This window comes from Channa argus, chromosome 14 (genome assembly GCF_033026475.1).
Source record: "Channa argus isolate prfri chromosome 14, Channa argus male v1.0, whole genome shotgun sequence".
Taxonomy (NCBI): Eukaryota; Metazoa; Chordata; class Actinopteri; order Anabantiformes; family Channidae; genus Channa; species Channa argus.
Genome location: NC_090210.1, coordinates 20,279,149 through 20,303,251, shown reverse-complemented (window position 1 = coordinate 20,303,251; position 24,103 = coordinate 20,279,149). Strand labels below are relative to the sequence as shown.

The 24,103-nt window shown below is 40.4% G+C and overlaps 1 protein-coding gene across 2 annotated transcripts; it reads left to right on the top strand.

Moving 5' to 3' along the window:
• Nucleotides 1-16,881: 16,881 nt before the first annotated feature.
• myadmb (myeloid associated differentiation marker b) lies at nucleotides 16,882-24,103 on the top strand. 2 transcript variants are annotated; one of them, XM_067474953.1, is made up of 2 exons: nucleotides 16,882-17,041; nucleotides 21,660-24,103. In XM_067474953.1, the coding sequence occupies exon 2, from the start codon at nucleotides 21,747-21,749 to the stop codon at nucleotides 22,626-22,628; it is 882 nt and encodes a 293-aa protein (XP_067331054.1). In that variant the 5' UTR covers nucleotides 16,882-17,041; nucleotides 21,660-21,746; the 3' UTR covers nucleotides 22,629-24,103. The 2 variants fall into 2 exon arrangements, with proteins under 2 accessions (XP_067331054.1, XP_067331055.1); XM_067474954.1 differs by lacking the exon at nucleotides 16,882-17,041 and adding an exon at nucleotides 17,331-17,351.

The window sequence follows — 24,103 nt, the reverse complement described above, 5'->3', positions numbered from 1 at the left end:
ATTCTCTCATTGTGGGACACTAGATCGGAAAAGTCCTTATTTGCTCTGACTCGGCAGCAGCCCTGATGGCCTAGGGGGAATAAAAACCTTGATCTGACCTTATTATGATTATGTCTGTCTTGTATAGAATTTGGAAAGATGCCGGGGAAGTTATGCTGGATTCCTGTCCACAATAAAACCAAATCGTCTTTAGCAAAATCCAAACAAAGTGGATAAAGGCAGTAATGTTCCCTTCGTGAGAGTGGAGTATAGAAAACCTAAAGGGGTAAGGAAAATGAATAGCAAAAAAAATGGAAAAAGTGGACAAGTGGAAGACATTATTTCGCTTTACAACCTCATATCAAAAGAAGACATTTGTTAAACAGGAAGTCAAATATTCTGTGAAACAAGGTTTAAAGGTTCCTCATTATAAGAAAACAACTTATACGAAAGTACGAGGAAAGTATTCGAAAGTATTCAACTCAGAGGAAACTTCTTTTTGTATTTAAATGTTTTTCTGTGAAACCATTTTACACAAAATGAACACGCAAGCAAATAAAAAAATAACCACATTTTATGCGAAATAATGAATATACTCATATCCAGTGGAGGTCAGTAATATGCCTGGTACCGTCTACACCGCCAAAAACCGTAAAAGAAGAAGAATCAGGAGGACGAGGAGGACGACGAGGAGGAGGAGATGAAGAAAAAAAGAGGAAGCAAAAAAAAAAAGAGGAAGAAAAAAAAAAAAGAGGAAGCAGGAGCGGAAGCTCCATATTTCCTTAACCAGTCCCCTTTCTTTGGTTGGTGATGGAGATCGGTTGGTGTTTGGGTGAGAGACAGAAGAGACAGAAAAAATACAAATTAACGGTATTGTAAATGTTTTGCATTGCTAATAACGTGGTTTATCTTCCGATATACGTCTGGTTTGTTTTTTTCTTGAGGTTGTTAGCGCTCAGATTATCACGTGAGCTTCATGCTACAGTAGCTGGTACTGCGGCGCATTGCATTCACCAAAGGGGAAAACATGAGAGACATAACCAAGTAAATACGCGGTCCGGATCCCCCAATTACGAGTCATGTTTCTCATAATTGTAAATGCGATAGTGTCTATATAAGTTCCAGATATCCTATGTACAAGGTACGGGTCTCGTAGTTATTACTTGGGGATCTTTATAAATGTGAGAACCTGCCTTAGAATAATAGATTCGACATAATAAGATGTCGTCTGTATCCCAGTAGTTCAGCGACAGTTTTTAATACTTCCCGAAACTCTAGTTCCCCCCCTCCTTGGGCTATAAAGCGAGGTTCAAGTTGCAGTCCACAGTGTGACTCCGTATCCATGGCAACACGATACATCCTGTTTCCTGTAGAAGTTGGCAAGACGAGTGACTAATTTGCTTTTACCGCCTCTGTTGAGTTTATAACTCACTTGCTTGCCTGCAATCTGTGCATTGCCCTAATTGAAGTCCTGGAGGTCCGAGGCTTTTAGAATCTATCAGAAACTGTGTTCACGAGACTCATGCAACACATCTGCACCAGCAAGTACATGGTCATCAACAGCGTCAGGTTCAGTTGTCCAAAAAGCCAATTTATTAGTAGCTCAGTCAAGTTGATGCACAGACAGACCAGTTTAAAATACTATATTTTAAAAGTAAAATGTAGAGCGTGCAAACTTGGTCGATGAATTAATAGTCTTACTCCTGCTTGCAGTGGAGAACCGTTTAAGATACAGTATGTACCTTGACATTTACTTGATAATTGCAGTTGATTCTGAACTTCTCAACTGAAGTATTTCTCAGTATTTTGCAGATGTATTGTTCAATATCAGAGCAGTGGTTCCTAACCTGCTGTTGCAGAAACATTTGAAAATGAACACAATTTAATGTACCAGACCTTTTTTCCATTATCCTACCCCTCTACTTGGGCCCTTAAGCAGATGACGACCTTTACTTTTGGAGCCACTGAACTAGATTGTTAAACTGTGTATTAAGTATTAACACTAACCATACCTCCAGCGGAAAAGATTGGCAATCATTGTGTGAATTTCTAAACAATCTATCTATACTCAGGGGGTGTATTATTCTGAAATAATACGTTAGTTTTCTGATTATCCTTTACATTAATAATAATCTAGCTTTTCAATGCAGAAATGCAAGTGAGTATGTTTACATGGTTGTCATGGATCTGAATCGTTCTTCGACCACTGGTCATTTTCATGCACTTGGGGGTTGATTTATATTTGGTAGCATACAAAAAAAAGTATAAATATAAGCTTATCAAAATTAACTTAACATAAAAGCACTTATTAAGCAGCCGCCAGGCCCCCTTTAGAGTGTAGTACTGTTAAATTGCTGCATTACTGATTTATTTAATAGATTGTCCTAGCTCTTATAAACCAGGCAGAAAAAAATAAGTCAACAGCACCATCGATTTTAAAGTAACCATAATGTTGGACCAACAACCCTCTAAAACAATTTATTCATTAACTTGTTTTTTTCTTTTACAGGTAACAAAAACAAAGCACTAGGTGGAGTAAGTTCACCACTGGATCACTCCAGTTTCAAGTTTGATTTTCAAAGGACATAGCTAAACTATTAGGCAGCAACTAAACAGCCAGTTCTTAAAATTTAATGTGTCGTAAGCAAGAAAAATGGGCAGGAACAAGGATCTGAGTGACTTTGACAAAGGCCAAATTGTGATGGCTAGGCGACTTGGTCAGAGTATCTCCCAAACAGCAGGTCTGGTGGGGTGTTCCCGCTGTGCAGTGGTCAGTACCTATAAAAAGTGGATAAAAGAAGGTCAGCCAGTAAATCGGCGACAGGGTCATGGACGACCGAGGCTTATCGATGCACGTGCTGAGCGAAGGGTCGCCCATCTGGTCCAGTCCAACAAAAAAGCTACTGTAGCAGAAATTGCCGAACAGTTTAATGCTGGCTTTGATCAACAGGTGTCGGAACACACAGTGCATCGCAGCTTGCTGCGTATGGGGCTGCGTAGGCGCAGAAGGATCAGGGTACCTAGGCTGACCCCTCTTTACCACCAAAACAGCCTACAGTGGGCATATGAATATCAGCATTGGACCACTGAGCAATGGAAAAAGGTGGCCTGGTCTGGGGAATCACAATTTCGCCTACATCATAAAGACAATCAGGTGCGTGTCCATCGTTTAACTGGGGAAGAGATGGCACAGGCCTGCACTGTGGAAGGTCAAGCTGGCGGAGGCAGCGTGACACTGTGGGCAATATTCTGCTGGGAAACAATTGGTCCTTGCATTCATGTGGATACTACTTTGCCACGTACCACCTACCTAAACACGGTTGCAGACCAAGTACACACCTTCATGGCAAAGCTATTCCCTGATGGCAGTGGCCTCTTTCAGCAGGATAATGTGCCCTGCCAAAAGGCAAAAATTGGTCAGGAATTTTTTGAGGAACATGAAAACGAGTTCAAGCCATTACCGTGGCCTCCAAATGCCCCTGATCTTAATCCCTTCGAGCATCTGTGGGATGTGCTGGAAAAACTGGTTCAATCCATGGAGACTGTACCTAAGAACTTGCAGGATTTAAATGATAAACTGCTGACATTCTGGTACCAGATACCAGAGGACACATTTAAAGGTCTTGTGGAAACCATGCCTCAACGGGTCAGAGCGGTCTTGGCAGCAGAAGAGGAGCAGTTGCAATATTAGGCAGGTGGTTTTAATGTTCTGGATATTTGGTACCACCACAGCAAACTCCCACACTTGTACATGATTCGGTATGTAGGCTATTTAACTCATCTTGTCAAAAATTGACGAGGTATTTTACCATTTTGATTCATTGACACACTGCTATGAGTAGTTGTGTCGCTCAGAGGACTACACCTCAAAATATCTTTTTTACTGTACACATGAGTTTTTTGTTGTCACAATATTTTTACAACTGATTTTGAGAAATTATGCATTAATGACCATTTAGAGATCAATTAACTAACAAAAGTGCCATTAGGTTCCCTCAGAGCTGTTAGTCCCTACCACACAGCTAATAGCTCCTTAATCAGGTCGGTGTCAAGATTTAGGAGGGTCCAGAAAAATCATTAGAACTTATCCTTGAGATTCAAACTTACAAAAAACGAATCAATGTGACCGAATATTATTAGTTTTACTGTCTATATGTGTGCAGTAGAAAAAACAAATGATGGTGTAGTGCCCTTTAAATACTTTAAATAGAATGGACTAGGCAGAACTGTTGTTTGCAGCCCTCTTCAAGAGTCCTACTTAACCTGAATCTGTGCCACGTTATCTAATACTAGACGAGATAATGAGATACACTGTTTGTGCCAATATTGAAGAATAAAAACCTTTGGATGAAGCATCTATTGTTTTACTTGTTTCATTCCTTTTTTTAAAATTATATATATAGTTTGTTTACATTAATGCTAGCAATTAATTGAATGCTATTCTCTTTCTAACGCTGACATAAAACTGGTCCAATGTGGCTTGTGTGAAGGAAATTGTTCATCGGAGACTTGTTGCACCCCACTTACCTCCAGGCCTCATAGGATGAGTATTCCAGTCGGCAGCTGTCTGTATTTCTTACATGCTGATGAAGGAAATTCTCACACCAAACAAAACTTATTTTTACACCTCGCTTGGAAATTAGTTTACAATAGAAAAACTTTTAACACAGTTTTTTTTTTTTTTATTTAATCGCTATCATGGTCTTATAAACTTAAATAAGTGATTTGATGGTGGCAGTTGGGGCACAGGGTTTCCACCATATTCCTGTCTTCCTTCGTCACTGTGTCAGGAGTTTATTTTAAAAACAATTCTGAGAATCTCAAGCATATTAAGTAGAAATGTCTGTTATTTAGGCCAATAAGGACTAATGGGCAGGATCTAAACTGAAGCAGAAGATGGCGGTAATGCGCCACAAACAAAAAAATCAAAAATAAACCAACGAAGAAGAAGAAGAAGAAGAAGAAGAAGAAAGGCGCGCGCACCCCCATCCCGCGGTCTCTTTCTTGCTGTGGTGATGGAGGACGCACGGTTCCTGCAGAGAGACAAAAACCGGCACATGTTCGGGCTCATTTCGGTATGTGTTTGTGTGTTGGATCGGACTGTGTTGCTGATGTCGCAGTTTGTGTGTCTGTGTGCGGCTGCTTGTTGTGGTTGTGTCCGCTCAGAGGATCGTTGTTAGCTCGCTGCTCCAGTGGCTGCACCCACGTGGTTTGTACTGAAGAGGAGTTATTCGACAAATAATCAGTCAAATGGAAAAAGGGAAAACAGATCAGAGAATGAAAAGAATTCGCATGAATTAGACATAAACTTATTTAGTACCTAACATAATGGACATTTGGGTCTGTGGTCTGCACTTCAAAAATTCACTGCAGTGCACGTGTAGCCCCCAACTAAGTGTCAAGTTCTGAATAGAAAAAAAATTAAATGTGAATTTACAATACACGAATTTCTTTTTTAGTACAGTGACTGCATTTAACAAAGCATGAACGATTAAGATTTCCTGAATCTCGCCTAGATTTTGACCATGTTATCGTTACTAATCTTACTTGTACTTTTTAAGACGTTTTATAGATCTAGATTTTGAAGTGGCGCTTCTACATGGAGAGGAGTAATTTTAGCTTGTGTACTTTTGCCACCTCTTAAGAGGTTTTAGGTTTTAATGTTGAAATACTAGTATAATAAAAAACAAATCAAACTACTATAAACCAAACCATTTAAGCTGTGCTCAATTACAATGTCAAAATTTACTTGAGAAATACTCACTATGAATGATGGCCTACTTTGAGAATAAGTTATTAAGAAAAATAGAGTCAAACCTTAATGATGAGTTGCATGTGAGTCCGTGTTTCATCTGAACCTCATGATAGTATTTTCTTCACTGCACTGATGGGTTTGACAACAAACATTTTAGCGAGGATGTGGATTGATTGGCAAATTGAGACTAAGCTGCCATTTTTTTCTTTTAGGTCTCTACAGTCCGGTCCGGATATGTTTTTATAAGGTGAGTTCAGTTTGATTATTGTTAGCTCAGTGCTCCAGTGTATGAAAATGAAAATTAAGGTGTGTTGAATTTTGTGTTTATTTTCAGTGGGTAACAATATGTATTTAATGCACTCTATAAGGTATTTTATGATACTTTATTGTACCTAAAACCGTTTTGAGGTGTCCTACTTGAGTATGTTTATTTTTCTGCCTTTACTTAGTCCACATTTCAAATGGGAAGATTCCCGATTCTGCTCTTTGCTACATTTTTGCAAGGAAAACTAAATTCAGTCAAACCTTAGTGATGAGTTGCATTTAAGTCTGTGTTTCACCTGAACCTCATGATAATTTTTTCACTGCACTGATGGGTTTGACAACACAGATTGTAGTGAGGATGTTGAATGTATGGTTAAGTGAGACTAACCTCTGTCTTATTTCCTTTTAAGTCTCTAAAGTCTGGTCTGGATGTGGATTTGTCAGCTGAGGTCAGTATCACTCTTTTTTTATGGATTCTTTTAAATTACAGGTTTAGAGGCTGTAGTTTGCTCTGCTATAAAATTAGTACATTTCAGATGTTTGTGACTAGTTTGTCATTTTTTTTACAAGGTGGATAAAACACAAGTCACACAGCATCAACTGCAGGCTGTGAACTTAACAGTAAGTTGAATCAACACATAGTTTATTAATGCACCTTTATTACCTTCATCTGCAATATATTCAACTAATAATAAAACAATGAACAAAATAATTGGTGTCATATACCATGGCATCCCAAACTTTGTTTCAGAGTGATCCTGCTGTGGAAGAAAACGGCATAGAAACAAACTTCATTCAGTGATAAACATATAAATAAAATTTTTACCAAACATTGTTAGAGAAAAAAAATCAGTCTGACCTCACACACTGGTATTGGAGCACTGACGTGAATGTGAAACAGTTTGGCCTCAATTATCTCTAGCTCTCAGCTTATGTGTGGATGAAAACCTTTTGAAAAGACACATTTCTGTTAAGATCACTTTTACATAGTCAAAACTTAAATGATGAGTTGCATGTGAGTCCGTGTTTCATCTGAACCTCATGATAGTTCTTTCACTGCACTGATGGGTTTGACAACACTGATTCTAGTGAGGATGTTGATTGAATGGCAAGTTGAGACTAAGCTGCCATTTTTTCTTTTAGGTCTCTACAGTCTGGTCTGCATGTGGATTTGTCAGGTGAGGTCAGTATCAACTTTGTGGTCAATTTACTCATGCATGAAGTATTTTATTGTGTGGCACATGCCTGTCATAACCTTTTTATGGATTCTTTTAAGTTGCAGGTTTAGAGGCTGTAGTTTGCACTGCTATAAAATTAGTACATTTCCGATGTTTGTGACTAGTTTGTCATTTTGTACAAGGTGGATAAAACACAAGTCACACAGCATCAACTGCAGGCTGTGAAGTAAACACTAAGTTGAACCAACACCCTTCTGACATAGTTCATCAATTAACCATTATTACCTTAACATCTGCAGTATATTCAACTAATAATAAAACATTGAACAGATTAATTGGTGTCATATACCATGGCATCCCAAACTTTGTTTCATTATGATCCTGCTGTGGAAGAAAACGGCATAGAAACAAACTTCATTCAGTGATAAACACATAAATAATGTTTTTACCAAACACTGTTAGAGGAAAAAGAATGTAGTCTTGACCTCACACCCTGGTTTTGGAGCACTGACGTGAATGTGAAACAGTTTGACCTCAAATATCTCTATTTCTCACCGCACTTTTAATTGAAAACCTTTTGAAAAGACACATTTCTGTTAATATCACTTTTACATAGTCAAACCTTAAATGATGAGTTGCATGTGAGTCCGTGTTTCATCTGAACCTCATGATAGTTCTTTCACCGCACTGATGGGTTTGACAACACAGATTGTAGTGAGGATGTTGATTGAATGGCAAGTTTAGACTAAACTGCCATTTTTTCTTTTAGGTCTATACAGTCTGGTCCGGATATGTTTTTATAAGTTGAGGTCAGTATCAGTCTTTGTAGTCAATTCATACCTTTTCATGGATGTTTTTAAATTGAAACTGTTTTATAGTTTTTAGTATTATTTAATTAGTACATTACAAAGTTTTGTGACTAATAGTTTACGAATTGACTTTTTATTTCTCCAGATAATGGGGGGAAAAAACATTGTAAGAAGTAGTCCACTCCTGGTTAATCCCCAAAGGACAAAGCTGAAAGTCATTTAAACTAATGGGCAGCAAGTGAACAGTGGGTTCTTAAACGTTAATGCTTTGGAAGCAGGAAAAATGGAGGACAGTGAGGACCTTAGTGACTTTGACAAAGGCCAGATTGTGATGGCAAGACAACTGGGTCAGAGCATCTCACAAACAGCAGAACTTGTGGGGTGTTCTCAGTCTGCAGTGGTCAGTATCTACAAAAAGTGGTCCAAGGATGGACAACCACTGAACCGGCAGCAGGGTCATGGGCGCCTGGAAGTCATTCCTGCACGTGCCGAGCAAAGGGTCGCCAGAAGTGGGCGATCGCATGGAAAAGCAACTACAAAGCAAATTGCTGACAATTTAAATGCTTCATTTGATGAACAGCAATCTGAAAACGCGCTACTTCGTGGCATCCTGACCCCCGTCCACTGCCAAGAACGTTTACACTGGGCGCATGAGCGTCAAAACTGGACCATGGAGCAGTGGAAGAAGGTGGCCTGGTCTGGCGAATCCCGATTTCTGTTGCATCACGTAGACGGCCGGGTGCATGTGCTTCGCCTACCTGGGGAAGAAATGGCACAAGAATGTACTATGGAAAGAAGTCAAGGCAGCAGAGGCAGTGTGACGCTGTGGGCAATATTCTGCTGGGAAACACTGGGTGCTTGCATTCATGTGGATGTTAATTTGACAGGTACCACCTACCTGAACATCGTTGCGGACCATGTGCACCCCTTCATGACGGCAGTATTCTCTGACAGCAGTGGCCTCTTTCAGCAGGATAATGCTCCGTGCCACAGTGCAAAAGTTGTTCAAGAATGGTTTGAGGAACATGACCAAGAGTTTCAGGTGCTGCCTTGGCCTCCAAAGTCTCCCGATCTCAACCCCATCGAGCATCTGTGGGATTTTCTGGAAAAACAAGCCCAATCCTCGGAGGCTCCACCTCAAAACTTACAGGACTTTAGGGATATGCTGCTTACATCTTGGTGTCAGATACCAGAGGACACATTCAGAGGTTTTGTGGAGTCCATGCCTCAACGGGTCAGAGCTGTTTTGGCTGAACGAGGGGGACCAATACAATATTAGGCGAAGAAAATATGAAGTACCATAGAAAACATGTGGACTCGGTGTGTTGGCCATTTTCCTCTTTTTGTGTTTTACATTTGTTTTATTTTATATTTATTTATTTATCAAATGTATTTTATATATGTATTTATTTTTTTTTATTAAACATCCATCTTAATCTGAAACTGTAGCACATTATCTAGACCCCTGTAAGGTGGACAGAAAAGAACAGGACTCATGCGTTCAAGTCTCAGACCATCAATATGAAAAGACATGGTTATTGCCTCCAGACTTCTTTGCTGTTCTTCAGGTCGTCAAACATTGCGAGCAACTGATGTGAAGGTAGTGCATGCAAAGGGTCGTGTAGTTCTGTATTTTAAGTTATGTTTTTTACATTTTTTTTTCATTGAAACAGCATATTTCCATATGAAAATTTCCATGAAAGTCCATAAATGAAGAGCGAGGCAACTTAATTCTCAATATCCATGCAATGATCTCAGGTGTTCTATAAAATATTCAACTATATCCACAAACAGGGATATGTTCATAAAAACATAACTTTCAATTTGATTGTTTTGCCTACTTCCTACAAAGCAGTCAGCCATGTAAAATGTCTAATAATATAATGTGTGGAAGGGGATCCATACAGTAGTAGAGTGTGTTAATGCTCTCGCCCTACACACACTCATTTTGCAAATGTTGGCAGAATTTCTTTGTTGGAGCAGATCTGAGGAAATTCACAAATCTTACTTTATTGAGGTATAAACCTCAGCTGCACCAGGGAGGAAGAGAAAATTCCTACAAATGTGAGCAACGCTGCACACATTTGATGCCTGATTTAGTTTGCTGGGGCGGGGAGTTGCTCCTCTGAGCTGCTAGGGAGGCAATTAGCAATTCCCTGCTTGTGATGTCACAGAGAAGTGCAGCAGACAAACACACATGATAGCTGGCATAAAACGGGGAATGTGGCCTGTGCAAGTAAAATTGATTATCTGTTTTGCTTCTCTGCACACCTCATAGGATGAATATTACATTCAGCAGCTGTTCTTAGTTCTTACATTTTGAAGGAAATTCTCTCAGCTGAATTGTCTTTTTCAGTCACAGTGGCCTTAGAAAGATGAATAAAAGCCATTTGGTGGTGTTTCTTTCTCGTGCTATTCTTCTCCATCACTGTTTTACACGTTCTTCTCCACTTTCTGTGCTGTTTTGGACCAGATTCTTTTTGATTGTTGGTTTGGTCTTGGGAACCTTTGTGTCACTATTTTATTTTGTATTGCAGAAATAAAAAAATTTGCATTTGGTAATGTTGAGGAAGTTCCTTTGTAGTTTAATAGTCTGATATGTAGAAACATAGTTAGGTTAAGGGAAGAGGAAGATACTTTTAGACTGCACCATTCTACCTTTACAGTACAGTCAGACAAGAGGGAACCAACCAACTGGATTGTTTGAGTGATGTTGAGTTGAGTGATTAACATGTAATTATGAAATGGAAAAACAGCATATGAAGAAGGACTTAGCGGGGCTGAGTCCCAGGAGTTGTATTTTAAAGACAATTGTGAGGACGTCAAGCAGATTAGACATCTCTCTCTTATTTACGCCACACAGGGCTAAACCTCTGGTACACAATCCGAACAGAAGGTGGCGGTGTTTGCCAAAAAATGCTGTTGACCACCAGCCACAAAAACAAACTAAAAAAAAAAAAACGAAGAAGAAGAATAAGCGCCAGTGTCTCTTCGTTATTTTGGTGATGGAGGACGGACGGTTTCTGCAGAAAGACAAGAAACCTGTACATGTTCGGCCTCAGTGTGATCTGTGTTTGTGTGTGGGATCGGATTGTGTTGCTGATGTCGCAGTGTGTGTGTGTCTGTGTGCGGCTGCTTGTTGTGCTTGTTTCCCCTCAGATGATGCTTGTTAGCTCGCTGCTCCAGTGGCTGCACCCACGTGGTTTGTACTGAAGAGGCGTTATTCGACAAATTATCAGTAACATGGAAAAATTAGATCCGTGAGACAGAAGAGAATTCAGCCGAATTACACTGACTTAAAACGAACTTAATGAAAATTTAAGGTGTGTTGAATTTTATGTTTATTTTCAGTGGGTAACAATATGTAGTTAATGTACTCTGTAAGGTATTTTATGATACTTTATTGTACCTAAAACCGTTTTGAGGTGTCCTACTTCGGTATGTTTGTTTTTCTGCCTTTACTTAGTCCACGTTTCAAATGGGAAGATTCCGGATTTTGCTCTTTGCTACATTTTAGCTAGAAAAACTAAATTGAGTCAAACCTTAGTGATGAGTTGCATTTAAGTCTGTGTTTCACCTGAACCTCATGATAATTCTTTCACTGCACTGATGGGTTTGACAACACAGATTGTAGTGAGGATGTTGATCGAATGGCAAGTTGATACTAAGCTGCCTTTTTTTCTTTTAGGTCTCTACAGTCTGGTCTGCATATGTTTTTATAAGGTGAGTTTAGTATCAGTCTTTGGTCGATTCAGTGACGCATGTTACTCACACCATAACCTCAAATGTGAACGGAAAGTTAAATCTAACAACCCTCTGAAATTGTTTACAAATTGAACCTACTTTCTTTTCCAGGTAATAGGAAAGTGCTGGAAGCAGGAAAAATGGAGGACAGTGAGGACCTTAGTGACTTTGACAAAGGCCAGATTGTGATGGCAAGACAACTGGGTCAGAGCATCTCACAAACAGCAGAACTTGTGGGGTGTTCTCAGTCTGCAGTGGTCAGTATCTACAAAAAGTGGTCCAAGGATGGACAACCACTGAACCGGCAGCAGGGTCATGGTCGCCCGGAAGTCATTCCTGCACGAGCCGAGAAAAAGGTCGCCAAAAGTGGGCGATCGCACAGAAAAGCTACTACAAAGCAAATTGCTGACAATTTAGATGCTGCATTTGATGAACAGCAATCTGAAAACATGCTGCTTTGCAGCATCCTGACCCCCGTCCACCGCCAAGAACGTTTACACTGGGCACGTGAGCGTCAAAACTGGACCATTGAGCAGTGGAAGAAGGTGGCCTGGTCTGGCGAATCCCGATTTCTGTTGCATCACGTAGACGGCCGGGTGCATGTGCTTCGCCTACCTGGGGAAGAAATGGCACAAGAATGTACTATGGAAAGAAGTCAAGGCAGCAGAGGCAGTGTGACGCTGTGGGCAATATTCTGCTGGGAAACACTGGGTGTTTGCGTTCATGTGGATGTTAATTTGACAGGTACCACCTACCTGAACATCGTTGCGGACCATGTGCACCCCTTCATGACGGCAGTATTCTCTGACAGGAGTGGCCTCTTTCAGCAGGATAATGCTCCGTGCCACAGTGCAAAAGTTGTTCAAGAATGGTTTGAGGAACATGACCAAGAGTTTCAGGTGCTGCCTTGGCCTCCAAAGTCTCCCGATCTCAACCCCATCGAGCATCTGTGGGATTTTCTGGAAAAACAAGCCCAATCCTCGGAGGCTCCACCTCAAAACTTACAGGACTTTAGGGATATGCTGCTTACATCTTGGTGTCAGATACCAGAGGACACATTCAGAGGTTTTGTGGAGTCCATGCCTCAACGGGTCAGAGCTGTTTTGGCTGAACGAGGGGGACCAATACAATATTAGGCGAAGAAAATATGAAGTACCATAGAAAACATGTGGACTCGGTGTGTTGGCCATTTTCCTCAACTTGTGAAAAATAAATTCACAAACTGTTTTTGTTTCTGTTTTTTAATCCTTACTATGGTTGGTCTCAAAGGTCCATCTCAACCCGAAACTGTAGCACATTATCCTCAAACCCCTTTCAAAAATGTTCTCCATTTTATTGTGCTAAAGACCCCTAACATTCACTTAATGTCTGAAAGACTACCCATTGTCAGCTTTTGATAAAATGCTTGATGGCAATCATACCAGATTGAACCTACCAACACTTATGTTTAACTGTCATCATGGCACATCTCTATGTTATGGTAGTGGATTGGCAAAAGATGTAGATGTAAGGTGTTGTTGCAGTGGTCCTACAATCACAGCAGTCTAGGAAGTTGGTAAAGAAAGCTGCAACCAATCACAATCATTATTCAGAAGCTCAGCTCACTAAGAAAGAAATGACATTTTTGAAATGACAACCTTGATCTGATCGAAAGAAAGCCTTGATTTACTCAGCATTGTGTTGTATCCCATGTCTGTAAAGGGCTGTCATGTTGAGATTTTTATCTATTTATATATATATATATATATATATATATATATATATATATATATATATATATATATATATATATATATATAGGACAAACGCATTTTGGATTAAGCTTATTGATTGTATTTCAGCTATTTTTTTTAACAGTGCTAATAATTTGAAGCATAATCTCTCTACAAACTTGTAAAGCAATTCAAGTATTTATTCCCAGGTTGCTCCATGTTGAATTAAAAGCAATTATCTGCACTTGTCTTTAGTTCTGTCTCCTGTAGTACTTTTTCATAGGTAGTTTACAGATGTACACCAGTACACTCAAGCGCCGCTGTCAAACTCGCTGGGGAGTTATGAGATAAACAATTTATGTTTGCATTGCATCACGGTGACGTACCATAGCAACCAAATGGACGTTGTGACAATAAAAGAGGAACTTTGGGAAACAATTTCAGGATTATATAAACTCTTGAAAAAAGATATTTGCTCAAGTTAAATTACAGCGGTACGTGCTTTAAAACGTAAAGTACCAATGTACAAGTACTCCGCAAGGAAAATTTGATGCTGTTGATAATGTGAATGTACATGTCTTTTTCAGATTTTACAAACCCTCAAAAGTGCTATAGCAAATATTGTAAAATATGGGTAACTAGTAATATAGTGGTGTTAGAAGTTCAATATTTTCAGCCACATTGGGTGGAGTCCGGAGAACTATGTCCGGCTAATTCTCATTTTACCTAAAAAAATTTACAAAACCCTCATATGCAGTATTCATGGTAGTAATAGACATCAAATGCTTTTGAAAATTACAAATATTTTTTAAATTACAAAGTAAACACGACAGTAATCTAAGATGAATTTGATTTGCACATCTTCAAAATCTAAAAATATCTTAATGATGACTCATAGTGAAATGAAATGTGTCGTTGCATTTGAAGTCAGATAAGGGATGACAGGTGTTTCTGTTTCACTCATTTCTGTACTTTCATTTAAGCAATGATTCATTTAAAATAGTTGACTGAACATAAATACAAAGGCCGTAAAACAAAGCACCTCCAAAGAAATCAAAAAGGGGGGATCTTGGAAACTGTTGTGTGCTTCATTAATTTCTGAGAAATGGTCGATACTTGGCGCTTCGTGTCCTTCAGACCTTTGCGCCGTTTATGTTTCTGCTCCTCCCGTTTGCCACTTGCTGACATTATGCTTCCTCACCAAACCATCCTTCACATTTTGTGCAGCTATGCTTCAAATCTGAAAGAGCCACAAAGAGCTGCATCTGCTGACAAGTGCAACATGGAATTCACATTGCACAAGAACTCTGCTCCAACAGAGTCATCTTGCCCTTATGACAAAGTGTTCTATCATTTTGAGAGCGAAGCCCACGTGGACGCTGCAATTCTGCAGGATTCCCTTAAGCAAGTATAAACTTTTGGAATTCAGTTGCTTATTATCATCCAAACTTTTGCTTTTTTCCTGTATGACTTTATCAGTCTATCACATTTTCCAGTAAAACGCAAGTCAACAGCGCCATCTGCGGGCTTTATACTGTGACAGAGCCTAACCAACATCCCTCTTAGATAATTTAAGGGCCCAGGTGCCAGATGAAAAGGAAAAGCAACTAATCGAGTTAGAGAGAAGGGTCAATGCAAAACAGCACAAAGTTGTTCTGAGTGATTCTATCCATTGATTCATTCCATTCTATCGTGATTGAATGACAATGCCCTCATCCCTAAGGCCACTGGGATGGTTGTTAAATGTTTTATTAAAAAATGGTTTGACTCACATGCTGCGCTCTTCACCGTCACCTCAACATCAATCGAATACCCACATTATGAAGTACTTTGGAGGATTAGCACTGTCCAGCACTAAAACACCAAGTGAGAAAATGTGTTTTGGAAATGTGCTGTGCCATCCCTCCAGTAGAGTTCCAGAGAGCCAAGGTGCACTGGAGCAGTTCTGGCAGCATGTGGTAGCCCAGCACCTTAATAAAAAAAAAAACATGTTGGTATTTCCTTTTTCTCATTTTCCCTGTTTGCAACACTGAAGAATAAACCAGCTTTTTAATAATGGAAAATAATCACTTCTTTGTCGACTGAACCCCTAACAGCCCATTCCCCTCCCCAGCTGTGCAGTGCTGGTCCAAGCCCAGTACAAATTGGGGAGGGTTGCGTTAGGAGGGTCATCCTGCGTAAAAACTGTGCCAAATCAACATGCGGACAACGATCCGCTGCTGCGACCCTGAACTCACAGGATAAACGGAAAGGACCAAAAAAAAAAAAAAAAAAAATTGTATTTGAACATTCGGTACATTTTAAATAAGTTTTAAAAAATTTTTTTTTATCAGTCATGTGCTGAGAAAAAAACAGTTTGCCCGTCTGTAACACCACTGCCTTCCAGTGAGGAAATGAAATGTGGATAATTTAAGCAACTCTTGCAAGAATGTACATGTGAAAGTATTTCTTTTCTTTTTTCTTTCTTTGCTTTGTTTTTTGTTTTTGTTACTTCTTCAGTGACAAGGAAATGTGTCCTTTACGTTTCTTTGTAAACAGTTGTGGTTGCTAGGGGTTACTGTGGCTGTTGCTAAGCACCACACACAAACATCCCCTGTAATTCAGATATAGCACTGACAAATATTTGACTCATCTGGCCCGTGTCGATAGTGGTGGAGAGATGTTTATAGTAACTACAAATGAAGATCTTTTCATTATTAATACGTGCTGGTGGGGTTTCCTGACAAAATGAGTTCACTTTTTGTCAAATAATTCTCTGACATATTTATAAAAGCGTTGCTTTTCTTACGATGTTTTAAGCCACAGTGATTTCATACATTAAATAACAATATGTTCACAAAACCATATGTTCACAAAACCACCAGTTATATTTAATAAATCATAGCACTGCCATTCAGGAAAAATGCATAAAATTACCCGTACAGACACTTTAATACTCTAAAACAAAAAAACAGGTCAAAGGAATACAGGTTAAAGGCTAAAATGTACAAATAAAAAGTACAAATTATTGACGCATTGATAGTCTGTACTTATTTAAACCTCATTGGGTAGGGCACCAGACCAAAACCCAAATGTATGAGTAGTGTTCACAATCTTAATGTTCTATGAAACATGGTTCATTGTTGCAAATCCGTTTAATAATCTGAAAAGCTGCACAGTAAGGTGCAAAACTCTCCCAGTACATGCAACTTTTATATGATGGAGCTCAGAAATAAGTGTCATACATACTGCGCTAATTTAAGAATAAATCTGTAATAAAAGTCCAGGTGATTCCTGGTACAAGCCAAAACTACAAGGTCAGTTATCATATCCAAATGGAGCTGAGCTAATCAAGAAAGCTAACTTTAATGTAGAGTAAACCTCAGCTGCACCACATACAGCCTAGTTAGGAGTGTTCTCAGTCTCAAGGAGGTGGAGGAGGAGGAGCAAATCCTGACAGATTTGAATAATGCTGCAGATATTTGATGCCCGATTTTGTTTGCTGGGTGGGGAGTTGCTTCTCTGACCTGCTTGTAAGGCAAGTGAGCGCGCACAGGAGCTACAATCTATGAGTCTCTACCGCTGGATGTCCCAGAGAACAGCAGCAGGCAAGAACACATGGTAACTAACTCTGAGCTAAAATTGATGCTGTGTGGTGGTGTGGTGCTTTTCTGCTTTAGTGAGGTAGATGCAAACCTAGGAAATAGTTTGTTCAGATGCAACCTGTTGCAACTTGCTTACCTACATGCTTCATGACGAGAATATTATACTCTCAGCAGCTGCCGTGTTTGTACCTTTTCCACTTTCCCACAGCTAAAAAGAAACTCTTGTTTTCACATCACTGAGTCCAAGCCTGGAAAGGAGCCTAAATGAGTTGAAAGTAGGAGTGAAACTTGTAAAGGAATTAAAAGTCTTTCTAATTTGCTCTTTGGTGAGTTTAAAGCAAAATGGTCACTTAAATTTGTGTTTTTGGGTCATTATTTGTGTAGAAGGTGGTTATGTGGTGTGTGTGTGTGTGTGTGTGTGTGTGTGTTGGGAGCAGGGTGTGGCAGGCAGCACTCCCACCTTCGCTGTCATTGAATGAAAATCTATATCGCTAAAACACAGCTGTCAAACGGTTTCTTTTCTTTTTGCCTCTTAAAAATTGAGATTCACTTAAATATTATTGATATTTATTAAAAATTACAGTTATTATTTAAAATATTTAAGATGCTGACTTCGATTCTCACCAGCAAGGTCTGGACTGTACTTTAACAAAGTGAAGAGCCGTGTCAAATTTTCCCCCTGCCTGGAGTAGATGTGTTGCATCAGTCTGGTTTAACAATAACATGATTGTTTTTTCACTAAGGAAACGTAGATTCTTGTGATAAAGTAACTGCTTGTCTGCGATGATACAGTAGGTAAGATTTGCCAACAAGTAGAATATTTGAGATTTCTTGGATTGTCATAAAAGGTCAAAAAATGACTCAGCCTTCGAAAACACACACTTTATTTAATGATGTAGAATAGAGGAAAAAAAATGAAGTAAGAATATACCTACGTTACATAAACCTTAAGCTGATGGTTTGCCAGCAGAGCTCGTCCTCTGCTTCGATACACAAATCTATTCTAAGTGAATTCTAGACGAAATTGAGTTAGTGAGCTTGTGTCATGAAAACCAAACAAGCAGTGTGCATGACCTCTCTGCCTGTGATGAACACTTGTTTTCTGATTTCAGCCTAGTCACATCTGTGTGTGTGTGTGTGTGTGTGTGTGTGTGTGTGTGTGTGTGTGTGTGTGTGCAGAGAACATGCTCCCCTGCTGATTCTACAAAAAGTGACTGTGTGTAGGAGCAAGATGGTGTAACATCCTGTTTGCTGTCCTGCTGCATGTCTCAACCTATTTTCGGCACCACTTCCATTTGGAGAAGTACTCGTGTTTGTATGATCCTGCTGTGTTTTCCGTGCTGTGCTGTAGAAAGACACTTTTTTCCCCCCACTCTTCTTTCTGTTATTTCTTTTTTCTTCTTTCTTCAGCAATTTTCTTCTCCATTTTCTTTCCTGACTTGATTCCATACCGAGCAAAGTCATGGCAGCAGGAGTGGCGAGATTGATTTTTCCATTACGACCCTCCATGTACAGGACGTTTATTTTGAGTGGTTTACACGAGGCATAATTGGTACCCTGACTTTAACGCTGGAGTGGGAGCACTGAGCTGGGAGGGAGAAAGAGGACAAGTGATGGAAAAGAGAGGGAGTAGCCCCCAAATGACTCTATTAGGAGGGAAGGAAGCAAAGGAAAAGAGAGGAGAGGTGATGAGAGGAAAGACCTTGGCAAATATGACAAAGTTACCAGTTGTTCAGCAGCAGACAGACTGCAGCACATCTGGAACACATCAGCAAGCTGGAAAATGTTACAAGAAACAGGGGAGGAGGGGGGGAGAGCAGGAGGAGTGGTGAAAGAGTAGGGGTTGATAATGACTCACTCCTTTGCTATTCCTCTCCATCACTGTGTTTAAACTATGTGTCGTTCTGCGGTGGGGGCACAGGGCTTCCCCCGTGTTCCTCGCTCCTCTTGCTCCCCTCCCCTCCTGGCTTTTAGTGATTCACCCTGCAGGTGGTTTTGGGGTGTCTTGTTCCATTTCTGTCTCTTTTTTTTGTCCTCTTCGGTGTCCTCAGACCGCGCCCTACAGTTCAGCTTCTCACCTCGTCAGCCTCGACTCTTTCATACGTGTTTAATGGGACTAATGTAAACAGGCCTTTTCAACTTGTTTATAACTGTCTCTCTGTGTAAACAGGGAATGTGCTGCGCGGCGCTCGTGGAGCCAAGTGGGCGACGGGTGTTAGGAAGGGACGGAGGGAGGATTGGGAGCCCGTGTGCTCACAGCGTTTCTGCACTGTACAAACGTCTTGAACATCTTTCCTTTCATTCTCGCTGATGCTCCTTTATCACACAACACACCTGACACTTTTCTCCTCCGGTTCCAACCTGCTTGCACTCGCCTCTTCACCTCTTTTCCACACTCTCCATTGCTCTGAACCGTTGACTCTAAGTACTTAAAGTCCTGCAAAGTCCTGCAATCTTTGCTACTTCCTGCTGCACACCAGTCACCTCTTCTACTCTTCCTTCCCTTTCATTTTCCTCATTCATCAACTCTTCAAAGTTCTCCTTCCATCTTCCCGTCACACTCCTGGCACCTGTCAATACATTTCCATCCTTATCTTTAATCACACTAACCTGCTGCAGATCGTTCCTATCTCTATCTCTCTGTCTGGCCAACCTGTACAAATCCACCTGTCCCTCTTAAGTGTCCAACCTCCCTGAAACCTACACAACATTCTTCCTTTTTTAACTTCCAACATTTTGTCCTCTTCATCTTCCTCACCACCAGTCATGTTACACCCCACCATCCTGTGTTGTCTGGCTACACTCTCCCCTACCAATACTTTACAGTCACTGATCTCTTTCAGATTACGTCTACACAAGATGTCGTCCACCTGAGTGCTTCTACCTCCACTCTTATACGTCACCCTATGTTCCTTCCTCTTCTGGAAGAAAGTGTTCACTACAGTCATTTCCATCCTCTTTGCAAAGTCTACCACCATCTGTCCTTCTGCTTTCCTGTCCTGAAGACCAAACCTGCCCAACACATTCTCCTCACCTCTGTTCCCTTCACCTACATGTCCACTGAAATCTGCCCCAATCACCACTCTCTCACCTCTGGGGATGTTCTGAATCACTTCATCTAACTCACTCCAGAATTTCTCCTTCTCTTCTCACTCACATCCTACCTGTGGGGCATAACCACTCACAACATTGAACATAACACCTTCAATTTCCAGCTTCAGACTCATCAACCTGTCTGATACTCCTCACAAACTCCTCTTTCAGGATAACTCCTACTCCATTTCTTTTCCTATCTGACCCATGGTAGAACAGCTTGAACCCTGCTCCTAAGCTTCTAGCCTTGCTACCTTTCCACCTGGTCTCCTGGACACACAGTATATCTACCTTCCTTCTCTGCATCATGTCAACCAACATTCAGACTCTCTACTGTCAGTCCTACATCTTAGCTTTCCTCTTCTCTCTCTGCCTACGAACACACCTACCTCCTCTCCTTCTTCAACCAACAGTAGTCCAATCTCCACAGGTACCCTGTAGGTCAACAGCACCGGTGGCGGTCGTTGTTAATCCGGGCCCAGACCCATGCGGAATGGGAGTCATTTTCGCTGTGAAAGTCATGATTTCCATGCAGAACACTCTCCAGTTTAAGTAATTTCTCTAATCTGGAAAAACCCTTCACTGGTTTCAGCTGAGTGAACTCATTTCACACATTGATGCGTCAACCAACAACCAACGCATAGTTTAGAGCTATCGTGCTCAGTCATACCGAACTAATGACAACGTTGTTAACAATCTATTAATTGTTTAAAACATCAAGCAAAAAGTAAACAAAAAATTTAAGTATTTGCTGTTTTACTCTATTTTATGTCAATGTAAGTAGAAGATTTTTGTTTTATTTTTAGCATAATAATAAAACAACAGAGTTTCGCAACATAGTTTTAAATCTGAAGAATTTATCTATAACACTAGTAACGAACAATAATATTTTTTTCTTTAAACAAGTAAGTGTTATTAAGTGTAAAACAACCAGCTAATCTCTACAGGTGCTTTACTTCTCTAACATGAAACAACAAAAGCTCATTTAATCTTGGCAGAAAAATGCCTGACACTTTCTATTAACGATGTCCTGAATTTGGGAAGAGATTATTTTCCAGTGCTGGTGAGTGCAGATGGGAGTGGGAGTGGAACAAATGAGGAGGCCGTGTTTAGAACATGATGACAGACGCATTGTGGGGTGGGTGGAGGTTACGGCACCAAGCCCGTCACTGAGGGCATGAGCTTTGCGGAATGCCAGAGTGAAATTTAAATCTGCTTTCGGCGCAGGAATGCTGTTGATAAAGCAGGCTCGAGTTAGATAGAAGGCAGAAACAAGCAGAGAAAGAGAGACAGCAGTGTTCTCCAGATGACTTGGGTTTACATAAAAATGCTGCGTTCATAGTGACCACAGTGGAGTCTATTATTTCATGCCTCACCTATTCATAAAGTACAATAACAGGATTGTTTGTGCCAGAAAATGTAGTATGTAGGAATGCAGAGCTGGACTTGCAAGCTGATGCCCTCATCTGGTTGTGTCCTGTTCTTCTCGATCTAGATGTAGTTCTTTTTAAAAATTCTTTTTATTGTTTTTCTTCTTGCAGTTATCTCTGAGGGAGTGAAATAAAGAGAAGAATCATATCTCACAAGAACCCTTTCAGTTTCTCTCATCATCTACGACACCACTCATCATGGCTATAGTCCTCCACTCAAGCCCTCTCCTATGGACACGGTTGGCAGCCATGGTCTTCTCCTGTGTGGCGTTGTCCGTGGCAGTGCATGGTGCCAGAGTCCTTCACGGCACGGGAGACTGGTGCATCTTCTGCTGGGCCTTTAGCTTTGGAGGGACGCTGCTTGTCATCCTGGTGGAGCTGTTTGGCCTTCAGACCAGAGCTCCTGTCTCCTGGAAGAACTTCCCAATCACCTTTGCCTGCTACGCTGCCTTACTCTGCCTGTCTGCCTCCATCATCTTCCCTCTCTACTTCCTCAAGGGATCCACAGGCCAGAGTGACGTACGCGACTACCGCATTGTGTCAACCGTCTTCTCCTGCCTGGCCACCATTGCCTACATAAGTGAAGTGAGCATCAGCAAGGCGCGTCCAGGCGAGGTGGCTGGTTACATGGCCACAGCCCCTGGCCTGATGAAAGTATGTGAGACCTTCGTGGCCTGCATCATCTTTGTGTTTATCAGCGACCCTGTGCTGTACGACCGTCACGATGCACTCAAGTACTGCATGGCCGTCTACTGCATCTGCTTCATCCTGTCGGCTGCCATCATCCTGCTGTGCATAGGCGAATGCACCGGCTGCCTCCCCTTCTCATTTGCCCGCTTCCTGTCTGCCTATGCCCTGCTGGCTGTGGCCCTCTATCTGTCAGCTGCCATCATCTGGCCCATCTTCAACTTTGACCCCAAGCACGGTGGAACAAAAGATAGGCCATACGTGTGCAGCAGCTCATACGGGCTGTGTCCGTGGGACAAGTGCATGACAGTGGCTGTGCTCAGTGCTGTCAACTTCATCCTCTACCTGGCTGACCTGATCTACTCCACACGCCTGGTGTTTGTCAATGCTTGAGGGTGTTAGGGCAGCCATATGCTCCAAATAAAATTAAATTTGGCATGTTTATAAAGGCTTTCAAACTACTGCCAAATACAGTGTTGTAAACAAAGGCTAGCGTACACTCTGCAACTCTGTTCTATTAGTTGAGATTGGTTCAGAAAATAGAGAATTTGATGTTGCTGTAGCTCTCATCGAATAAAATAATAAAAAAGCAATAACATAAGTGGGTTGTCAAGACTAAATCTTATGATTTTTTTGAACCCAAACATCACCTCCAAACCTACCAAATTAGATTTTGTCTGGAGGATACTGCCACTCCTGGGACCTTCAAAAGAGAGAAGGAGAAGAGAAGTAATAGAGTTCAATGGTTTACACATCACAATATTCACTTAAACTTACCGAGGCTTTCCATACATGTGTTAGAGCAAATGTCTAAGACTATTATGAGGATTGTGAGACTTCGCTGGAACATGGTGAAATTCCCCACCCCCCACACCTTATGATGCATTGTAATTCAGATCAGTGCCCCTTGTAATGTTCAAAATACATGATTATTTCATGTATACACACATGAGTGTGATTTCTGGATATTAATAAGCTATGGTTGGGTTCAGAAGTTTGCCTCCCCTTATTTTGAAATTGTTAAACAAAGTAAAACAAAGATTTCTTTTAATAAACATTAAATTCAACGCACATTAAGATATTATAAATGTTCCTTCATCAGAAATTATTAATTAAATAATGTTTAGAAGAAGATACAAACTTTTGCACTAAAATAATAAAAATATACACCAGGGGTGGCCCCACCCAGCCACCAAGGGAAACCTTGGAGCAGTTCCCAAGCTCAGACAAAGAAAAGGACAGATGTTAAAAAATATGGCTGTGCAGAGCTGAGAAAATATTAATACAATTGAAAATACAAGTTAAATTATTTGTCTCATTTCTTTGATGATTTTGTTAAAGTTACTGACTGGTGCACAGTTCCACTTGTGCGAGTTGTGCGATCATTTAGTCATTTTCACTTAGCTTGAAGACTTGAAGCAGCACAGAAATTGTTTACTTGATGTTCAGGTGAATGCTAGGCCAGCTTTTTGCTCCTGTTATGAAATATTTGTATGTTTATTTGCGGGATACAGATCGTATTCCAATTATATACATGTAGAAAGATAATAAGCAAGATTGGGGATTAAAAATACAGCCATGGTTAAAATGCACTTATGAGTATATATCATGCATTTTTAAAGTCCCGGTGATGAATATTGAGGAATCACCACTGAATTCATTCAGATTTTTGACTTGGTCTATTAGTTTTGTACTGCTGTAAAGAAAAATTTTCAGAGAAAGAGACAAAAACAATGCTTTTCTCTCTCTACATGTTGTTAGTGTTACTGTTTAACTTTTATATATTTCACCGTTCAAGTGTGCTTACCATACCAGTATTGCAGGAAAAATGTAATCCAGTGTTTCAATAAAACCACATAGTAAACAGA